The 22,256-nt window shown below is 30.5% G+C and overlaps 1 protein-coding gene across 1 annotated transcript in view; it reads left to right on the top strand.

The window, feature by feature from the left end:
* Positions 1–22,012, top strand: part of LOC129981085 (neurexin-1b-like) — a 321,421-nt gene extending 299,409 nt beyond the window's left edge. Inside the window, exons 17-20 of the mRNA XM_056091735.1 lie at positions 4,938–5,109; positions 8,491–8,735; positions 14,031–14,142; positions 19,653–22,012. Coding sequence (XP_055947710.1) covers positions 4,938–5,109; positions 8,491–8,735; positions 14,031–14,142; positions 19,653–20,314 — 1,191 coding nt within the window. The 3' untranslated portion in view covers positions 20,315–22,012. The remainder of the gene's footprint in view (positions 1–4,937; positions 5,110–8,490; positions 8,736–14,030; positions 14,143–19,652) is intronic.
* The last annotated feature ends 244 nt before the right edge of the window (positions 22,013–22,256 follow it).

Below are 22,256 nucleotides of genomic sequence, written 5' to 3'. Positions count from 1 at the left end.
TACCGTTTAAATTTTAGATATATGACAAATTTAGAATCCATGGGTCAAAGAGTTTACTGTCTGCCAGTCTGTACTTTTATAAGCATGTAAAAGCGATCTCAAAATCACACTAATTTAAAATATATTGTTACGAAATTTCCCGGGGTTCGTTTGGATAGTGGATGTTATATGGTGTGGAGAACCCTCAATCACCAGGGGCAGTAGAAAATTAACCAACGACGTTTCTTTACACGAAGACACACAGGACAGCACAAAGACGACAACTATAGCGTGGACGACACTACAGCACAGAAGACGATTATCTTCAGCCGAGACGTGCAGCATACAACAGTATACACAGCAGATCTACTCCGTCGCTGCTCCGCTAGTCCCTGGAAGACGAGTTCTTCTCCGTCGCTTCCGACTACTCTTCGACTCCACTGGTCCACGACTCAATTCACCGTCGGTTCACAACTACGACGACTCCACTGGTCCACGACCACTCTTCTCTGTCGCTTCCGACTACTCATTTCACCACTCGACTTACCACTGGTTCACAACTACGATTCCGATCTGGTTCACCACGACGACTACTCTTTCGCTTCCGACTACTCTTCGACTCCACTGGTTCGCAACCCAATTCACCACTGGTCCCGACTACTCTGCTCTGTCGATTTCGACGACTCCTCAATTCACCACTCGACTCACCACTACCCAACTCACCACTGCCCGGCAGCTGCGGGTGCTTCCTTTTATAGGTCTCAGGAGGCGGGGCTAGAAGCCTCTCAACCAATCAGGAACGTTCGAGGCGTATCTCCGTTCCTACTGGACGGATCGGGATAATTCTCGATGTTTCGGGTATAATCGATTTTGGTGCCAAAGTCACCAAGTTTGTCGCCAAGCTCTGGGACCTCCTATGGAACCAACTATGCTGGGAAGCCGCATTACAGATTCGTAACAATATCATATTTGGTATACGATTTTGGAATTACAGTTGTAAATCTGTATCAAATTTCAATCGGTTGAGAAAAATAAGTCTAAAATGCAAATTCAACCTTATTAGAGTATACAATAAAGTTTTGGGTGTCATATTGTATATTAAAATATACAGCATTAATATATTAAAAATGGCATATTATAGGTTTTATTTAAAGAATGATTTCAAACAAAATAAAACATTTAGGAAATAAGAAAACTATATATGTACTTACTTAACACCATTAAAGTTAAATTCAACTTCTTCTCCAATAAAATACATACATTTCATAGAATTAAACACTATGAATAGAATGCGGTACACATATTTAACTCCCGAAGTGCAGACACCTATTAAACTCTGAGTCCTATACATAAAGGGGTTGACCATCTGTCGGTCTGTACTTTCAGAAACATGTAAACGCGATAACTCAAAAACGCAATGAGCTAAATATATGAAATTTGGTATGTCATTTGGAGACTGCAAATGTAGTCCAGTGTTAACTTTTTGTTACAATCGGCTGTTTAAAATTCAAATTCGATCTTCGGGTGCTATTAATCGCATGGCGATTAACCAGTGATCAATCGCCAAAACTCCACCTAGGGTTACATGATAGATTCAGTAAAAATGCTAAATTCACAGCAAAGGTTAATATTTTGTAACTATTGTATGCCAATATCATGCAAGACGTTCTGTGGAATAATACTGTTATTAGAAAATACGCGAGAAAGTTTCGGGGAGACCACTGTCTCTGGTTATGCGAAGATGTCGTGTATGTGAAACTAGCAACTAGGAACCTCTTTTATACCTTTTTAATAAAGTGCATTTTCAGTTTAACTTTGCAAAGCAGCGAAGCGAATCGATTCATCGTTTTAATCTCTTGCATTTGGCCAATCGGATTCAACATTTGAAAAAAAAATTCTAATTTTGTTTAAAATATAATATCTAATTTATTTTGTTTTTTTCCGTATAGAAAGGTTTTAAAAAGAAAATACTCTAATTATCAAAAATTTCGGAAGCGAGATTTTGACAAATCTCCATTATTTAAATTTCTTTGTCCGAAAAACACATTTTTGGAATTCTATCGATCATCTGTGATTCAAAATTGATTTCAGTTAGACGAATAACATTTGGCATGTGGTCTTTATACCAAAATAATTTTGTCAAATTTTTTGCCGAAATCCATTTACAGGAAGGATATTTGTCTGTCTACCGAAGTTCAAGTAAACATGATACCTGTAATTCATAAATAGCTAGACAGATGAAATTTAGCACACCGTTTCAACATCTAACGGGCAGATCCATATCACATTTCAAAAATAAAATTCAAAGATTTTAGACCTTCTAATGGGCTATGCATTTACATCCATGTGAATGTAATAATTGAAAAAAAGCAACAACCTGGATAAAAGAAATTTGGCACTAGTTTTGTTTCCAGTACTGGAAAAGTTTTATGTCAAATTTTGATTCTTGGAAAAATGGTCTTTTACAAAACTTTGTTTCCTTGCAATGGGACTCTCTCAAATCGAAACTAATCACTAAAATTAATTTGAAACAAATAGTGATCCACTATCTGAAAAAAGAAATGTAGTGCTCAGTATAAAATAAAATTAATGCTGAAAGAAAATATTAACAATAACTTCTAACCACTTCCAAGTCAGAATATAATGAATCAGCATAAATATAAATAGCGTAATAATAAAATTTGTAGACCTCAGCTCATTGACCTTTGCTAAAATCCAACATAAAAAATATAAGTGATAATTTACAGTCCATAAATATTTTTATTCATTCATAACTTTATTCGGACATAAATAAATCAGTTTAATTTACGCATTAAATAAAATCTGGCCTGATGCTCCTTTACGCCGAAACAGAAGTTGGGTTTAGTTTAGTTTAGTTGTATTAATGTCCCGTTTCGAAGCAATACTAGAGATATTTTGGGGACTGACCTCGTAATTCTGAACCGCGGTCAGATGACAAGGACGACACCTGAAGCGGAAACCCTCCTTTCCAAGTTTGCACACCACACCAGCGGGAGATCTTTTGGCCCGACGGATTTAACGTGACCAGATCCGCTTACACGACGGCTTTTCGGTAGAATCGGGTTTCGAACCTGAAACTCTCTGATTCCGAAGCCCAGGCCACCGCGGCCCCAAACCGAAATTGCGATTTGCGCTTTCAGTAATGGCGCAAATCAAATAAGCAGAATATTTTTAATTCCACTCAGCGTTGTTGATGGTGTTAAACTGTTATATTATAGAATAATTATAAATTAATACTGAAAAGAACATAATAATTAGAATATAAAATTTCTGCTCAGTATTAAACTAATAGATGTGTATTTTTATTAAATTTATTTGAATTATAATTTTTGCTAATTTTGTCGTGATCTAAAGATGGATTTAATTAAATGTCATCTTATTCCTAATTTTTCATTTCCCATACCTGTTCCTTGTTTAATTCCGGTTTGGGTCTTTTTTATTCTTTTCATTTCAGAATTATGCAAATATATGCGAGTGAATTGCTTATGGCCATTAAAGTTAAAATCAGCTTTGCTTAATTCAGTAATAAGCTCGCATTGTGAATGAAAAGAGGGCTGACTCACTTGAAAGACTTCTTTCACCTCAACTTAGTCTTATCTTTCTTCGCGAATGAAGCGTATGAATTATGCAAATTAAATCAAGTACATTAGAGCATTTAATTAATCGAAATTCTATCGGACATTGAGAACGCATGTTATGAATATGTGTTCCGAATCGAACTTTTATTGAGTTTACGTTGCATAATGAAATAATGAGATAAAGTTATGCATGACCGTTATTTTAAACTTGAAGACTGAACGGGAGACCGTTTCAGGCTTTAACAAAATTATTCACCGCGATGCCTTTCATTCAAACTAAACAGTCTTCTGAAAGCACCTGCGGCATTAATAATGTCTGTAATAGCAATGGAATCAAACTAAATGAATCTTTGAAAAGCTAAAAGGAATTATTTTTTTCTATGTGTATGAAATACTATTAGTATGGAATATTAAATCAGTTAATTTAACAGTATTTGTCCTTTAAATCTAGTGAATGTTGAAATTCTCACATTATGAGTAAATCCTTGCAAACTTCGCTTTTTTAATAATTTATGTTCAGTAAATTGAATATTTTTCTGAGTGAAATATTTAATGTTAAGCCATTTGATCACGGTTATTGTTTGTAAACTATTATACATATATTCGTTTTTATGAATTACTACTAGTTGATATGCTCGGCATTGTTTGGAATTAAAATCTTTTCTAGTACAATATAGAAATTCTTTTTGTATAAAATATTATGATATACAAATACTTTTTTATAAAACGTATGTATAGAAACAAAAAAGATTTTTTTAAAAATAGAATTAGAAATAACTGTAGTGGTTTTAATTCAAAGTTAACATTGCAGACCAAAGGAGCAAATAGGACAAAAGGAGCTTAAATTTAATAAAAATTTTTTAAAAAGATTATTATTATCTATTGTTATCTGGGATAACGCTGCTATAAGCTAGTAATGAATATAATCTACGTGTAAAATAGCGCCATAACATTTTTAAAGCAACAATTCATAGTGAAATTTAACTTCGTATTATTTGTTATGTATGTTTCTTAAGTACTTTGTTTATCTTTAAGCAGTGTTCATTGTCGGATTCGAAAACCCTCTGCGCTTTCGCGCATGCATCAAGATGTGTTTATTTAATCAAAAAAGGGATGAGAGGAAGGAAAGGGGGAGATATTTATATTTAGAAATAAGACGAACTCAAATTATAGCAGAATTAAAAGGCGTAATAACCGTTTATCTTTCCCCGTACCACCCCTTGTAGAAATACAATCATCGAAACATGCTAGTCTCGTGATTCTGAAACTAACAGCATGTTTGTAAAATAAGATTCCAAAAAGACTGAAGAATTTGACATTCATTCACTTTTTTTTTTTTTTTCTTTCGTCTCCTTTCAGGTTGACGGTAATGTATTCATGGTTTATAATATGGGCACGGAAGATCATCCGATTGGCGAATTGAGCGTCAATGTCAATGACAATCAGTATCATGTGGTCCGCTTCACAAGATCTGGTCCAAATTCAACCATTCAAATCGATGACCATAACGTCCGCACCAAACAGCCAACTGGTAAGCTCTCTGTTTTGCACGCATTTCTTTCTGATTGATTGCATTTTAAAATTTATTTTATTCCTCAGAAATGTTGGTTATGATAGAAGATTGTTTGGTTATTATACGTGAAATGGTTCAAGGAGGTTTAAATAATATTTCAGCTAATATTACAGCAATAGTTATGATTACAGATTATTACAACATCATTGGGAATTTTTTTTTAAACTATGCGTTTAAATTATTTTGTTATTTACCGAGTGAAATTTTCCGATATCATCATTCATGGCTTCTTAAATTGTTTGTAATATCAAAAAGGGCACTTAAAATTTGGCAGTTGGTACTTAACAGTTTTAAACGAAACATTACGAAAAAATTCTACAAATAGGTAGGTGCCTTATGATAAATTTTTACGTGTATTATTTTAATTGTCATAATTATTTAATTAATTAGTTAAATAACAATGGATGAACAAAAATAGGTTTTCATTTTGAGCGAAAAATCAGTATGATGAAATATTTGACTTTAAAGTTCAGTAATTGTCTTTGTAGGTGCTGTGTGAAAGGAATGTAAGTGCGGGGTGAGGGGATTTCATCTGAGATGATATTATGTTGTGACCAAAAGTTCGTTTCTAAATAATCAAACTCATCTAATAATAATCAAATTCGGTACCCTGGTGGTGAGGTCTCGGCTGTAGGATAGGTGGATTCCAAGTTTAAGTTCCGTTTTAACCGAAGAACCGCTGTGCAAAAGAGTTTGATGCATGTTAAGTCCGTCTGGGTCAAATGACGTGAAAGTGTGAGTGATATAACTGGTATGACGCAAAAGTTTAGAGTATATTGTGCCAGCTCTGATGTCGTCTTTGTCATCTGATCGTGGCTCATAAATAAGAGGTCCCTCTTAAAATAGCCCTAGTGTTTCTTTAAAATAGTGAATTAATATGAAACTAAACGATCACATGCAGACTGACATGATTCAAAACCTATTTTTTTCCTTGGACTCTGGAAGTATTAAATGTCATTGGATCTATTTATATCGCGTTAATATATCAAATTTAAATTTGATATTAACTTCATAAATATTTTGATGTCTGAACAATAAAAAGAAAAACGGAATTATTTTCCCTTAGACTTTTTTTAATATGTTCCCAATATGACGCAATTGTGTTAAGGCTTGCAGTAGAAAGAAGATAATTGAAAATACACTTGGACATCTTTTCTTTAATTGAATGGACCAACCTAATATATTAATCTCCTGTGTTTTCGTGTTAACATATTCATATACTCACACAGAGAAAGTTAACCGATTTGGATATATATATATATGCATACTTCTAGTAATAAAAATGTATGCCAAATTTCATCCACCTAGCTTTTTATATTTTTAAGTAATCGTATTCACACATAAAGAGAGATTATTTCATTTTTTTTCCCTTGGTTTATCAAGATTTTAAATTGAGAACTTAAAATGTTTGAGTTTATAATCACAATGAAAAAAATGAGTGAGTGAGTTTATAATGAGTTTATAATCACAATATTTTTTCTTTAATTGAATATGTGAAGATAAAAAAATAAACAATTTAAGATCCGCTCTCACTCATCCCAAAACGAGTCAATGGAAAAGTATTTTCTTCGTCAAACTTTAACTGAATCCAGGCTGTTAATATTTGTCCAACAAACAATCTTACTTTTTTTTTTATCCTTTATAGCTCTTGGAAACAAATACCTTACATAGTTTACCTGCAAAGTTATCCATGTTTAAAAATCATAAATTATATCATGAGATGCCAGAAATGTTTAGTGCCATAGCGAAAGTTAAACGGAAAGAAGTTTAATTGTAATTTATTTAAGAGGGAGTAACTTAACTGCGACATAAAAATAAATTTCTAAACTTTGAGATTAGAAACTTTTCTCATAAAACGGTTTATTCAAAATTTACGAAAGTTGAATTGTAAACTGTTTTATTAAATATGGTTGAGTCAGATGATCTTTAACATGTCGCATATGTTATCCAAAACTCAAAGAAATAAATATTTGTATTTTAAACACTATGACAAAAAAAATGTAATTATTAAGTTAATAACTAATTTTTATATTCAGATAGATTCATATAGAATAATTACAACAATGCAAATTTAAAATAAGCAATTTTTGCGGAGCAGTTCTCTGCGGAGTATTTCTCTGATTGAATTTCTAAAAATGCATATTTACGATTTGGGAAAAAATGTATAGTTGAAAAAATTTAGAATTATTAAATAGGGCCCAGCTATTAAAGTTTTGAAATCAAACGAATATTTACACAGTTACCTACATATTCTTTCTTTTTTTTTTAATTTCAGCAGAAAAAGATAAATATTATTTAATTCGAATATAACAAATATTTGTTAATAAGGCAAAGGTTAATTATAAAAGATTAATAAATATGAAAAACTCAGATTAAATCCAGCCTTATTTCCCATTTTTAAATGTGGGTAGTTAATTAGAATCCATTTTATAATCATTAAAAGAAAGAGAGAAAGGCCATTTTTTATGAGAAAAAAAAGATTACATTTTTTAGACATTCTAAATATTGCCATTTTTTTTTTAGTGACATTTGAAAATCTCACGAAACATGTAATTAAGTTTTCAAGTACCATTGTTTTAAAATTATATACTGAAACACAAATGTTCCTTATTTACGCTCCACGCGTAAAAATAATCAATAATTAAGCACACAAAAAACTCTTTTATGTTTAGGCATTTATATATTGTTATGCATAGAGAGGAAATAATATATACAATAAAAATATGCAGTTAAAAAAATTCGTCTGAAATGTTTAAATAATAATAAAAAAATAAAGACGGGTTTTTCTTCGAAGTAAAAAATATCAACACATTAAAGCAGTAACTGCCTCTCGTTGCAATGCCCTGAAGCCCTAAAGTGAGGAGACAAGCAAGCATGTTAAAGTTAAGAAAAGTAATACATGGAAATCTTCATTGCAAACATGGCTGGAGTTTGAAACGAAAAAAAAAAAAAAAAAAAATCTGAATTTCATTAAAAAAATAATGCATTGTGCTAAACATAAACAAAAAAAGTAAAATAAGTATGATTATTTGAGGTAGTCAATGATTAAAGTGATAAAAAAAAAGTGTTTGATATATTAAAAAATAATATAGAATTATTACATAAAAAATTATTCTATCTCAAGAATGATAAAATGCAAAAACTGCATTTCCGCTGAAATGCTACTACGGAAACACCCAAGTATTTAATTATGATTCTGCACTATAGCGTTAATATCAGGCTTTAAATATAAGTCCATCTGATTTACATTTTTTACTATAAAATATTATTTCTACAAAAGTGTAATTCACTTCCTAATTAATCAGTTGATTCATTTTTTTTCTTTGTGTTTGTTCACAGGACGCCAGCACACCATTTTCAACAGTCACTCCAAAATCCAGGTTGGCGGGAAATTCAACTCCGTCAAGAACAGAATCGAAAGGCCGTTTCAGGGCGTCATTTCCGGGCTAGTTTTCGGCGGGAACAGAATCCTTGACATGGCAGCTGAAGATGATCCGAGATTGTCCTTGCAAGGGGACGTCGAACTACTTATCGCTATGCCCCCTGGCGGGCAAACGGTGGATTCGGCTGAAAATTCGGAAGAGGTCAGTGAGATTTTTTTTTTTCACCCGTAATTACTAATTTTTATGAAAGCAGCCTTGTTAGGAATACTTGAAATGCGAACTATCGATTGCATTATCCAATTGCAGATTTAAAACTTACTTATGATTTATACCATTAAACAAATTTAGTTGTACAGAATTTAATATTTCTTCTTACTTTTATTATTCAAAAGATTGTTATGAAAAAAATATTTTTTTTTCAAAAATTTTTATAGAACTTGATTACTTTGTAGTTGAAGAAATCACAATAAAAAATCCACACATCCAAAAATTTGAATTAAATTAATGATAACTAGAGAAACGAGAAAATTTTAACTAGAAATTACAGTAAAAATTATTTTTAATATTTAAGAATTTTATTAAATAACACACGAATCGATGTGTAGTTTCTAATAACAATTCTGATTCAAAAGCCTTAATAATCGAAAAATGTTTTCGATAAATAAATAATTTTAACAAACATATGCATCATTTTTTCAAATCAAAAATTGTGCAGTAAAGTTTCGAAATAAGTATTGAATTTCATATCTCAAGTGTCCAGAATATTTTTAAAAGAAAATTTATAGCATTTTCTGCGTTTTGATTAAAAATATTGTACAACCCTAAAACTATTTTGTGAATTAAAAAGCTTGGAAAGATAGGTTACTACGAATTCCTACGAGATAAGGAATATTTAACTAACAAAAAAATTACCGTTTATTTTTTTTTATCTTTAAATTTGGAACTAAGCATAATAAAATAAAATCATAGGAACTATTTTAGCAACAATGGGAAATTCAGGGAACAAAGGGAAATTGGAACTAGCACAAACTAAAATTCCTCTGCATTAAACTGATGTTTACAAACTAAAAGGCTAATAACATTTTACAAAAAAAAACAAAAAAAAAACGAAACAATTTTATGTTATTAAAAACATACTTATAAGATGCAAACATCCTTGGAACAAAAATATAATGCAAAAAAAGATAAATTTAGAGAAATATATAGGAGATTTCCTATACAAAAAGAATATACAAATTTATAGTTTTTAAAGGGAAAATCAAATTGAATATGAAAATATATTTACAGTGTCATTTATGAAACCATAAAAAGAAATGTGTCATTAGGGTGGGCCGAAAAAAGTCAAAACTTTTTTTCGTATCGCTCGGCAGCGAAAAAGTTTTTATTGATAAACAATGGAGCAAGGAAAAATATTAATAAAATTTATTGTAATTTCCTCTGTAAAAAGTCGTAAAATTTGATAAAAATTTACTCTTCTCAATAATTCTTTAAATTCCAGAATTTTTGTCTTTTTATTATAATATTAGTTGTTAAATATTTGACTTTTCAAAGGTAATAAAATTTAATTTACCAATATTGGTCAATAACTTTTGATCTCGCATTCTCATCAAAATAAGCAAGAAATACGTGGTATTACTGCAGTATTAATTTTTCAGCTCTTAGTCATCATAATAATCTTCAAACGTCATCTTAAAGGAGAATTGCAATAATTCGATATGTATATACTTAATGAAAATGATTTGAAAATATTTAGGTGAAAGTAATTTGAAAGTTATGAAAGAAATATTTATCTCATTTATTTTTGTCGTTTATATTAAAAGAAGAAAATAAGAAAGAAAAGGAAGGATACGAAATTAAAAAAAAGGAAAAGAAAGATACAAAATGAGAATATCATTTGCTGCAAAAAACGAATATCAAGAATACAGAAAACAGCAAAAATTAACTGATATTTAAGAAAAAGTTTAAACTATTAAAATATCTCTTTTTTATTATTATTTCTTGCATGGCATTTTATACCATCTTCGTCTTCACTTTCGTCGATTCTTTTTCGCAAAAATTTTAACAAACTAAATGAATTTTTGTATTTCATAGAAAGCATTTTCTGTTCAGTTTTTTCCTCGTCGTGTTAACCGTATAAAAAAAAATTAGCACTGAATGTCTATTTCAATGTCAAATATTCTAAATACTTGAAATTTCTTTTTCCTTGCATGACAAGAAAGGTCTCAGTAAAGGTCTCCAGTTTCCGTATCATCTAGATAAATTACAAGGAAAATTCGTAAATAGATAATAAGCAAGCGAAATCCAACTACTGAATAGATTTTCATCAAATTATCCATCTTTGATTTATTATATTATGAAGTGTAAGGAAATGTTGAGTGAAAGCTTCATTGCGGTTCATCATCATCATATTCTTCTTTATAATTAAAAACTATTTTTCAATACATGCAATTGATTAATTTATCTATGGCGTTGCCTTTTTTATCGAATGAAAATAGTTTAAATATATTTTAAAACATATAATTTATTTGCCAAAAATTGTTGTTTTTCGGATTCGTTGAAATTATGATATAGAAGTTCATATCCATGTCAAATATTTAGAATTATTAAAGTACTTTTATTATCCTACTCAACTTCACCTCGATTTGACTTTATGCTACGAAAGTCTCTAAAACTAATCAAGGATTTAAAAAGAAAAGTGAATAAATCAAAGGCCACTTCAACAAATCAAGATTTGAGAAATGAAGAGAATCAGAAAGAATGGTATCTCCAAAATTTTCTCGCTTTCTCTCTCTCTATCATAGGTGAATTTGTGTTTTAGACGCATTTTTTGCCAACCGAATGAAACCACAGTTTAACAGAGAACTACAGCTTCAGTCACAAAATCACACACCAAATTAGATGTGTTTAAGTCACTGCATTTGTTATAGCTTGAGTTTGTTATAGCATGAGTTATAGATTTTACACGCTTCTTATAGATCAGCAGACATTCAACCCTTTGTTGAATATGGCTCAAAATTTGAAAGATGTTGATAACATAGATGTTTAATCTTTATATCGAATTTTATTTTTCTAGCTCTATTCGCTTTCTAGCTATCTTGTTAACTTCTAATAGCTGTACAGAGAATACCTCTGAACAGAATTTAAACAAAATATGACAGAAATCTACAAATTTGGCGTAGAGTCTATAAATCAAATTTCCTACGTCTGGTTTACAGCTTTTCTGAGTTATCTTTGTCACAGGCTGACATTTTCCAAAAAATGTTTTCGAACTCAGAGAGGTCTAAAATGTGAAGATTCATCAAAATGTTACTTAACTATTGTAGACTAATACTATGCAAGACGTTTTCTGCCTTACCCAAGGACCAATGTTTCCATTTTGGGTTGGGTTGGGATTAACCCTTTTATTAATGAGTATGCGAGAAAGTTTTGGAAAGACCACTTCCGCTGATTGAGTCATCCTGTTTACTTTCATACGCGTCGACAAACTTTCCAAAATTCGATAAATAACGACAATTTTGGTTTAAAGACCACATTCCAATTCTTTTTTCTGTCTAGCTTATTGCGTTTTTTTTTTTTTTTTCTTTCTTCTTTTTCTTCTTCCTCTATCGTTTCTCAAACATCCCAGATGACTGACTTAATTTTAAAAATAATGTTTTTTAACGCGGGAGAGGCACTCTAAAATATTGAAATCTATAAAAATTTGGAAGTTGATTTTTTAATAACATAATTTTCTCTTGATATTCGTTCTATAAGAAAAATAAAATGTTGGTGAACTCCGTTATGACTTTCCAGTTACTGCAGCAGAATTAAAAGTTTTCGACATTTTGTACTGTTTCTAGAATTTACCAAGAGATCTCCAAATTTCGTTGCTTTTTAAATTCATTCTAAAATACCAACAGTGCAAAATCCTAGCTCAATATTATAACAGTTAAAAAAAAAATTTAAAACAAAAACATTTCTGTTTGTTTTCTTATTTCGTGGGTGTAAAATGGAAATTTTAATTGATTTCCCCCTCATTTTCTGGTGGGCTAGAATTCATAAAGTAGTCTATTTTCATTGATAACAGATTATTGTAATATTTTCAGAAGTAAATTACCATTAATTAGTTAATTGAATAAAACTTTGATTCTACACTCCGAGAACTACCTATAAATGAATTTCAGAAAAAACTGTTTTCAATATTCCATAATATTTATAATTAAAAAATACATTGGAAGTAAAAAAATATATATATGTGATTACATTTGGGTGTTTTGTTTTTTTTTGAAAAAGAGTATAAAATACTTCATTTTTTTTAAAATTTTTAAATAGAACAGATTGAAAAAAAACACGCCAAAATGGTATGAGCAAAAATACATTAGTTAAATGCAAAAAAAAAAAAAAAAAGGAAAAAATGTGCAGATAAAAATTTCCTAACTAAAAAATAAACAAAATACCAAAAAAAAAAATTGCTTCCTTTTAAAACAAAAATTTCCTAACTAAAAAATCTGTAATGATCAAACTTTGTCAAAATTTTGCAAATAATTTAAGAAGTAACAATGTTTTCTAATATCGGAACTAAGTTGTATTTCTGTCGAAACTTTAAATGCCAGGGTTTGACCTGTATATATGGCAACATTTTCCATTCTTCATTAAATATTATGAACCAATAAAACAATTTTTTTAAATGAACAGATTGCTAATTATGTAGTTAAGAAATTGCAGAACATATTTAAAATTTACTCCAGCAAATTTTCAACAAAAAAATAATAAATATTACATTTTATGATACCTTTCGCAAAAAGATTCAGAATTTGCATACCATTTAAAGATGCAAATAACATTAATTTTACATTATACAATTATAAAAATGAATGTAATTTTCTAAAAAATGAAGTAGGAACAAAATTCAAACACGTTAATAAAAAAAAAAGAATTTTCAGAAATTTAAAATTTGAATTAAGGAAAAATCTGATATTTTCGCCAAAAACAATCTTTAGTTGTTGTGGCTAATCCTCCAGCTGTTTGACGAAGTCAGACAAGGTCCATTAGACCGTTGACCCGAAAAAAGTCGAAGACCAGAAGAAAAAAGAAAAAAAAACTCCGCCTCCCGACGGTGTTTTTGCCTTGCCGGGGTGGTGAGGCTTGCGTGCACCAATGACCCAGAGGGTTAAGCCGGCGGTAGTTTGCTACTGGTAGGTCTCCCTTGCCGGACTGGCCAAAGGATAGCTGTCAGACAAAAAAGAACACCACCAAGAGCTAAGACAGACCTCTACCTTTTTGGTGCTCAAATCCTTGGATTAACAGAGGTTGCTTCTCACCTCCTCCGTATGGAAAACAATCTTTTCAACATAGTCATTTACCATAAATTAAAAATATAGATAATATTTAATTATTTTACCGTTTATTTTTCTCGACATACACAGCTAGGAACTGATGCATGGCTTGACTAATATGTTGACTTGAAGCTCAGATTTTTATGTGATTGATGTATGTTTATGTCCTACTTGATTCCAGAAGTCCACCACAGCTGATCCTGTGGAACCAACCGAAGAAATGGTCTTCTCTGGGGCCGGCTCCGGCTGCTGGGACGATGAAGATGACTGTGAAGCGTCCAACAATGAGAAGCGTAAGAATTTTTTTTTGTTTTATTTTGTTTTTGTTTACAACCTTTCAAAGTAGTTGGCTTTACACTATCGCTTCATTCGGAATAAGATACCCAACTTACTATATCTCTCATACTCTTCGTTTCATGATCCGGAGACTAATACTTTTCAACGATTGTATTTCAATAAGGGGTGATTCGCAGAAGACGAGCGATTATTATGCTTCCTAATTACGCAAAATTTAAGTTCTTCCTATTCCTAAATGTAAACAGCTGCTCCTTTCATCTTTCCTCTCACCCTTTTCCTGACGAAATAAACAGTTCCTGACGCATGCGCAAAAGAGCGGAGGGTTCCTGAATGAGATGATGAACAATACTAAGGGTAAAATTCCACGATTTTAAGGTGTACGTACACACTAGAAGAGTTTTTTTTTAATTTTAACTTTAAAAATCCAGTTTTTTTTACAGTAGGTCATTAATATATATTTAAACTCATTTCAGTGAGAAAAAACCATATTACACGTATTATTAATTAATTAATATTTAATGAGCTAATTAGCATGTTTTTTGAGACATGATATCTTAAATTCTAATTTGTACAGACACACAATTTTAGTTTTAAATTATGCCTAATATTAGTCTCCATGTTGTCTGCCTCAATCAAGTTATAAAAGTATATAGTTTTTTTTGAACAATTTTTTCATCAACAATGGATAGAAAAAGCGAAATTTTTTCTGTAATTTTAACTTTTAAATAGCTATTAAAAACTTATTTCTATAACTTTGATTGAGGCACAAAACATTCACTGTTTCATACAGATTATTTTGATATATAAATAATCGTATTTGATTCATTTCTTGTTGAGTTATGATTGTTTGAATGAAGCAACATAGTGGAAAAATATCATTCTTCATAAAATGAGTTTTAAAAAAAACCGAAACTAGAGTTTTTAGTGAAAGTACCTCAAGAAAAATAATTATAACTCGAGAAATATTCCGAATATTGACAACATCTTGGTATCGTTTGAAAGCTAAAGAATATTCGATATTTTGAACGATTTTCGAAGTTTCAAGCGTTTATGTACATCTTAAGCTACTATTATTATATCGAAATTCAACTTCCTTCCATTTTTCATCTCCCGATTGGTAGGATTATTAAATGGGCAGCGTGCTATGGGCCCAGAGATCTTGGAACAATTTTTTTCTTCATTATTTTCAGAACAATTTGATTTTGTACTTTTATTGAATTTACAAAGGACGCAAACTCGAACTTGTTCGAATTACAGTCAAGTGTCGTTGAAATTTTGAACTGTTATTCTAACAACATTTCTAATTGTTTGCTATCCATGAGTTTTATATTACATTGCTTTGTAATTTGAATATATATATTTAAATATTGCTCTAGAATTCTATTTAAATGTTTTTGCCAATTTTTAAATTCTTTTTCTGTTTTCTTAATTCTGAGCTCTAACTCAATCTAACCACGGAAGCACTTATATTGTTGTCTTTAAAAAGGTTTTTTTTTTTCCGATTTTTATGACCAAATGTCTCTAATAGCAACTCGGTAATAGCGAAACAATTTTCAAATCTTGTTGCCGCGCACTGTTATGATACGGATGAAACTACTTCATGTACATGCCCTCAGATAACAAACACTAGAGATATTACATGCGTTTTTATGTAGTTTTGTAACTGCTTATGGAAAATTTCTTTCGTGCTTCATTGAGTTTCTGTTGCAACTGTTTCAAATTATGTTCTTTCATAAACCAAATAACCTTAGCTATATGCCTCACAACAGCTTTTTTTTGTTAAGCAAAAAGCTACTATTTGAATAGCGGCTGCAAGTATCATTAAAGTAATATGGAGCTGCAAGTCAGAAACTTGAGCTAAGAAATATTCATTTTGAAAATTACATTTAGAATGTTTTTTTTAATAAATTATCATTACTTAAAAATACTGTGATAAAACTTATTGTAGTTCTGTTATTCATTTAAAATATGACAATTTTCGTAATTATAGTCACAAAATGCAATTATAAAAGTAAAAATTCAGTTACCTTTTTAAATGTTCTTAGTTATTTATTGCAATTTTTCGTTCTTTGAACAGTATTATTAGTAATTTAATATATATTTTATAATATACGATTAATAAAATAAAAAAAGTAAGTTAAGTGTATTTTTGTAATATAGGAATAAAAGATTTATTTGATAAAAAGTATGAATATTTTTTTTCATGGGATTTATATTGTTTAATTTCAGTTTTCCTGAAATAAAGTTTAATAACACTTGACAATAAGGTTTAAGACTTAAAATATTTTCCTGAAAATCCTGATTTCAAAATTTTTGTAATTAAATTCAAACTGTGTGTGTGTGTGTGTGTGTGTGTGTGTGTGTGTGTGTGTGTGTGTGTGTGTGTGTGTGTGTGTGTGTGTGTGTTGAACATTGGAAAAACATTGTAAATATCAATTTTTATAAAAAAAATCCATCTTACGCAAATAATTTTTAACAAAAATGCAGTGTGTTAAATTCAAACTGTGTGTGTGTGTGTTGAAAAAACAGGGCTCGGAGTTCTTTAACAGAATTCATTCTTCGGGAATTCTTAAAGAAGTGGGCCAATTTTTATCTGTTATCAAGTTCACTTATATTAATGTTTATATATAATATTCAAAATATTATTTTATTTTTCCGGTCTAAATTTTCTATTTCTCCCAAAATGCTTTAAAATCTGTGAAATTAAAAAAAGTTTGAATATACTATAAAATAGAAGGAAAAAAACTTTAGCATTGAATTCTGACTAGTTAAACTTGCTATATTATCTTAAATACGGCTTTAAAGTTAAATAAATAGATTCATGAATAAGTTAATAATGTTCATTTTTTTTTCAATCAAAGAAATTCTTTGAAATTACGATCCTACTTTGATAAATTTTAAATATTTTATAGGGTCCACTAACTGTGCGATATATATTTGTACAAGTCTCGTTAAATTTTATTAGTAGTGAAATGAGCATTAATGGTTAAGAATAATATAATTACAAATAAATTTAAATTAAAATTATTAAAAATTTAAGATCTGCGTTTTTGTCACAATTTTCACTAAATACAAAACAACTTATTTTTCTTTTGAATATAGCACCTAACGTTTAACTTGTTTGTTTTGCCCCTTTTAATAATTAACACGATTCTACTCTTCGTTTTTTTATCACAGCTCTGAAGAAGCATTGTGAATATTAGATTTTATAAATAAAATCATTTATATAAACGACCAAAAATGCTGGAATAGCTATCAAAAATTTTTTTATAAATTATATTTAATCAAGTCATTACATTGTGTTTCAATTTAATTTAATATACTTATAATTAGGTCTGTGCCAATTTTCGATTTATCAACAAAAAAAAAATCGATTTTTCGATACCCATTTTCAAAAAATATCGAGCCGGCGTCCTGGCATAGGGGTAGCGCGTCTTCCCCGTGATCTGGGCGTCCCGGGTTCGAGTCCCGGTTTGGGCATGGTTGTTCTTCTGTTGTTCTATCTGTGAGATGTGTGAATGTGCCCTCCTGTAAAAAAGGGTTGTGCAAGCGAATGATTGATGCGTGAGTGGCAAAGTCGTACTCTTGGCCCTAGTTGGCGCTGCTATAAAAAATAAGAGACGTTCCCCCTCAGGGTTAAATCGCTGTCTTCGTAACAGTGGGCTTGTCAGTGGCAAGTGCCATAAGAAACAAACAAACAAAAAATATCGATCTATCGAAATCATGATCATGAATAATAGTTCACGATTAATCTATACAATAAATCGATATTTACAATGAATTTACGTTTCCGATTTCGTTTTGGGTACCGATTAGTGTTTATTTTTGTTGCTCTTCAGTCTTTTTTACCTTCATACAAAATTTTGCTAATATTTCTATAAATACTATCATATCCTATTATATAAAAATACTTGTTTTAAGCATGTCATTTTGGAATAAACTGTTTTCTGTTTCCCTGATTGAATGATGCCATTATGGAAAAATAATTGCGGTTATCAGAAGGTTGTAGGCTGCTCTTTGTTTAATCACTAAATATTCGTCTTCAGAAATAAAAACAAAAAGGATTCATTCAGATTAAATTCACAATTTTATTCGCAGCTTGCATTTCACACTCGAGCATACTCGCATTAAAAAAAAAAAATTCCTTTATCCTTCCATTTTAGCTTGGCGATTCACGATAAATCGCGATAAAATAAATCGCTATTCAAAATTACTTTACGGTTTCGATTTCATTTTCGTTGCCGGTTAGTGCTTATTTTTGTTGTTCTTCATTCTTATTGACCTTCATACAGAATTGGTGTTAAAATTTCTATAAATACTGTCATATTTTAATATATAAAAATATTGGCTTTAAACGCAATGTTATAAATTGTAAAATGCAGACATTGCTTTGGTATTGACACATTTTATTAAATGGGTTTTAACAAAATTATTTTCTAACTATTTTTATTCAAAAGAAAACAAATATTTTTATTATATAAATTGAAACTTCCTTTTATTTGGAATCGTTCTGATCAGTCATTATATTAAGAGATGCTATTTATAACTTATAATATATAAATAAATAATGATATCACGATATACCGAGATGATAAAGTTCCGTCATCGCTCAGCCGTACTTATAACTGATCATTTTTGTACAGAAAGTGATATTAGTATCTCTTATGGTGTTCTCCCTTTTTTTACCATAAGACATACCAACCAGTCTTTTTGCACTTCTGCCGTTTGAATTCTGGTTTCTCATTGTATGATGGATATTTTGGAAAGCTCTATCACCCAAACGGCTCTCAGTCATCTGTTTATTTATTTTCTTAATAAATAAACGAAATTTTCTTTCGTTACTTTTTTACCATCAAGATCATACCAAGTATGGGCATGCCTAAGTATTTATCTGCAGTTACGATAACGGAATCTCATGTCACATTAATGAATATTTTTACTTTTGAAAAATATTAATTGTATCTTGACGATTTTGACGATTGAATAAGAAAATTAAATAAACTATCAGACATTTTAACAAAATGTTAGATTTTGAAAATGCATTATTTCGGTATTGGTATAATGCTTCACTTTCGACGACCACCTTAATACCCATATTCCCGGAGTCCGCTAGACTAGTAGTGCCACACACAGAACTATTTTATACGCAGATCAAAAATTATTGTAAGATTATAAAATTTAACTGAATTTATTTACTTGTTTTCTTTTATAATATTAATGTATTGTATCACTGTTTAGCTAAGATTAAATGCAGTATCTTTCCCTTTCTTGTATCAAAAATTAAAGAATTTATTTACTTGTTTTCTTTTATAATATTAATGTATTGTATCACTGTTTAGCTAAGATTAAATGCTGTATCTTTCCCTTTCTTGTATCAAAAATTAAAGAATTTATTTGCAGTTTTTTAACAATTTTTTTTTGTTGGGAATCTCGTTTCCTGTTTGTGCATAGATCTTGTTAATCCAAAGTTTAAAACTCTCTAACCATATGCAATAAATCTTTTCAGATGAAGAACTTATTACTCCAGAATTTGTTTCACCAACGCCCGAGGACACTGTTCAGCCAAATCCCAATGAAGCTTGTGAAGACGATGATGACTGCAGCATCGACATTGGATCAGGCATTTCCGAAGGCGAAGTGGGCAGGCCAGAAGACATCTTGCTCACCATCCCTACCATCCATCCCCTGTCACCAGAACGTGGCCCCATGTCTTCCATACCCACCATTCCGCCCATCATGATAGTGTCTCACAGCAACCTACCTCCAGATCAGCCCCCTTACGCTAAAACTACCAGAGTGCCAGCTGTGGTGTACGAGGTTCCTATCCCGGGATTGCTGCCGAATGGCAAGGATTACCAGAGGCCAACCCAAAGAACTCGAAGTTCCGCGGACAACACAGCTCTAGTCATTGGTGTCATTGCCGGTGCCCTCATAGCAATCGTGCTCATTGCCCTCATCGTCTACAAACTTAGGAACAGAACAGAGGGTTCTTACAAAGTGGACGAAAGTAAGAATTACCAATTCGGAGCACAGTTTGGTGCTATCGCTGCTAGTCCAGCATTTCTGAATGGTCCTTTGCCACCTGTTAATGGACTCAGCAAGAGTCATCCTGAAAAAACACCCAAAAAGAAGAAAGGCGGCAAGGATTTGAAAGAATGGTATGTGTAATGGCTGAGTTCATCAAAACACTCCACGTTTGCTTCGTCGATAATTTCAGCGCTATGGCTTTAAACAAGTCTTGATTTATGAAAAGATGATTAATGGTTTTATTAAATGCATAACTTTGAAGAAAAATCAAAATACAATGTGAAAAGTGTAATGATGTTGGTACTCTAAAGCTCAAACTAAACTATGTCGCATACCTTCAGAATATTATCTGTGTCCTCAAACTCATATCTCTGCCATTTCATAATTTTCGAGGGAATACCAACCTAAGCAACCCGAAGAACTTGAATTTTAATCAGAAAGGGTATAGAAGATACGAAACATTTGAATTGCTTTACATTTGATTTAAAATTTCAGTTAATTCAATCCAAAGCACGATTCTATTTATTTTATTTTTATTTAATATTTCCTTGGACAGAATTATTGTGAAACAGAAAAACAGTTGCTTTTTACATTTTTCGTTTCGATTTTAGCTGATAATCCAGTCAGCTGATTTTATTTTACTTTTTAGTCATTTTATATCACAAAGTTATACAAAACATCTGAGCAGCAAAACCACAAGCTGTAAAATAAAGAAATATCATTCAGAAAATATATTATTCAGTTTCTCCAAAAAATATATATATTTCAACAATATCATTGAAAGATTTAAAAATGTTGCCAGCTTTCGGATTTATAGCGCAAATTACTGCATAAATAAATGCAACTGAAGAACAAAACCGTATGAATAATACACTTTGTGCAAAGGCAAATACTGTTGAGTATGTCATGTGTGCATACTTCCCAAAAAAATTGAAAAATTTCTTCCTGTATTAAATATATTCACAAAGAACTTAAAAAAAAAAAAAAAAAAAAAACTGAAAAACATCTTATAATTCCTGCGAGAGAATGTTTACTTTTTTTCTTACGAGAGAAACAACCCCCACCCCCCAAATTCTGTAACTTATCAGATATGGAATATCAAATGCTTAATTATTTATTTTTGGATTAACGGATGCATATTATATGAGCCTTTTAATTTTGTAAGCATTGTAGGGGAAAGTACATGCTTTAATTAATGGATTCCGAAAAGTCTTTGTAGTTCTGAAATGACTTGACAATCCTTGTGAACTATTTATAACAAATGAAATCTGAATACATATGTCATTAGATTTCCTTCTTTTGAATATAAATGTGAAGGCAAAACTTATTCAGTCAAATCCTTTTTAACATTCTTTGAAACACTGTTTCAAGTTTGAAATGCTCTCTAAATTCAGGGAATTGAAATGCTCTAAAACTGTAAATATCAAAGATATTGTCACTTAATATTTCTTTCATTTTCCCACCAAGATGAAATGGTATTTTTTAATTTTGTAATAATGATTGCTCCAAATTCCTACATGGTGCTAGATTATTTCACCTAGTAGAAATCATGTAAACGGTCGGAGTAGTATCAATGTTGTTTTTTAAAATTACAAATCAATTATTTGTATGTTTCTATAATGCAATGTTTCCAATTTTTAAATATCCCCTAAATAATCAGAACAAGGAGGTATGAAATTGAAATCCTATTTTGAGGACAAATAACAGATCAATTTACCATGTTATGAAACAAAACATTGCCACAACTATATGAATGAAATTGTTGTCAAAATACTTGATTTGGTTGTGTTTCTAATTTCAAAACCTCTATAAACAGTTGTCATAAAGAGTTTTTATTAAGTGTGTGTGTGTTATTTATTTCAATTTTCAAGCAAACATTTAATTTTTTTTAATAAAATGGCATTTAGTTTTTCCCAAAAAAAAGTTTTTGATTATTGCTTCATTGGAATAAGACATTTATACAAATGATGTACTTGCTATCATAAAAATATTTCTAATGGGAAAATAAAAGTTTATTTATGAGTCGATAATAAAAAGATATACAATTTAAATTTTAAGACGGAAATATGAGTATTGCTCACAG

This window comes from Argiope bruennichi, chromosome 8 (genome assembly GCF_947563725.1).
Source record: "Argiope bruennichi chromosome 8, qqArgBrue1.1, whole genome shotgun sequence".
NCBI lineage: Eukaryota > Metazoa > Arthropoda > Arachnida > Araneae > Araneidae > Argiope > Argiope bruennichi.
The sequence above is the reverse complement of the archived record's forward strand: the minus strand, read 5'-3'. Positions and strand labels throughout refer to the sequence as shown.